This window comes from Poecilia reticulata, unplaced genomic scaffold, assembly GCF_000633615.1.
Source record: "Poecilia reticulata strain Guanapo unplaced genomic scaffold, Guppy_female_1.0+MT scaffold_181, whole genome shotgun sequence".
Taxonomy (NCBI): domain Eukaryota; kingdom Metazoa; phylum Chordata; class Actinopteri; order Cyprinodontiformes; family Poeciliidae; genus Poecilia; species Poecilia reticulata.
In genome coordinates this window covers 38,411-39,335 of record NW_007615018.1, presented here as the reverse complement: position 1 = coordinate 39,335, position 925 = coordinate 38,411, and the positions used below count along the sequence as shown (strand labels likewise).

At 51.0% G+C, this 925-nt stretch overlaps 1 protein-coding gene across 1 annotated transcript in view; it reads left to right on the top strand.

Annotated features, from left to right (window-relative positions):
• Positions 1–91: 91 nt before the first annotated feature.
• Positions 92–925, top strand: part of LOC103460111 (calcium and integrin-binding family member 2-like) — a 3,858-nt gene continuing 3,024 nt past the window's right edge. The window contains exon 1 of the mRNA XM_017303096.1: positions 92–611. Within this exon, the coding sequence (XP_017158585.1) occupies positions 579–611 (33 nt within the window). The 5' untranslated portion in view covers positions 92–578. The remainder of the gene's footprint in view (positions 612–925) is intronic.

Genomic DNA, 925 nt, shown 5'->3' with positions numbered 1-925 from the left:
TACAGGTCAGGTAGAGTCCAGGTACAGGTCAGGTAGAGTCCAGGTACAGGTCAGGTAGAGTCCAGGGGATCAGAAATAGGAGCCAGAACCGGAATAGATGTGTGAAGCTCTGCTCTCTGTACATCATGTCAGGGTTCCTGCAGTGAGACAGTGGCGAGGTGTCCAGCTGGACAGGCTGCTGTTCCTAGCAGATACTTTGGGACTTTTGGTGGATTTATGAGACAAATGCTGCTGACAGGGCAGAGAAGTTCTTCAGAGGAATTATTTATTATTAGACCAGTTTATTTAAAGAACCACGAAACCAAACAGGATAGAAAATAATTTGATTCAGTCCTGAAAGGTCTGACCAGAATTAGATTTGCTGGTGGGACATGGACAGCAGGATGAGGACAGACAGGACGTCTCACTGTGTCTAGTCGTAGTGGTATCTGGTGTCAGCAGGGGGCGGTGTGAGGTCGGGTGGACCGTTGTCTCACGGTGCGTCCTCTGTGCTCTGCAGCCTCCACGGACGGTACCGGGAGCTGGCTCCACACCTGGTGCCACTGGACTACACCAACAACCCGGACATCAAAGTCCCAATGGCGCTCATCGTCACCATGCCGGAGCTCAAGGTACGCAGGTCCACCGCCAGGTCCTCCAGAACCTGGTCCCACAGATCCGGATGTTCTCCTGTCCTTCAACAGGTGGATGCTCGTCTCTGCTGATGTGTGGTGTGTGTGTGTACCATGTATTTGATGCATTGTGGGGACCATTTTCCTGACACATATGATGTTGTGGGGAAAAATTCTGGTCCCCACAAGAAAAAACACTGTTTTGGATTTTACGGTTAGGGTTAGATTTACCGGTCGATCTGCGTTCCCACCCTCATCTCTGGTCATGAGCTTTGGGTCATGACCGAAAGAACGAGATCACGGATACAAGCGGC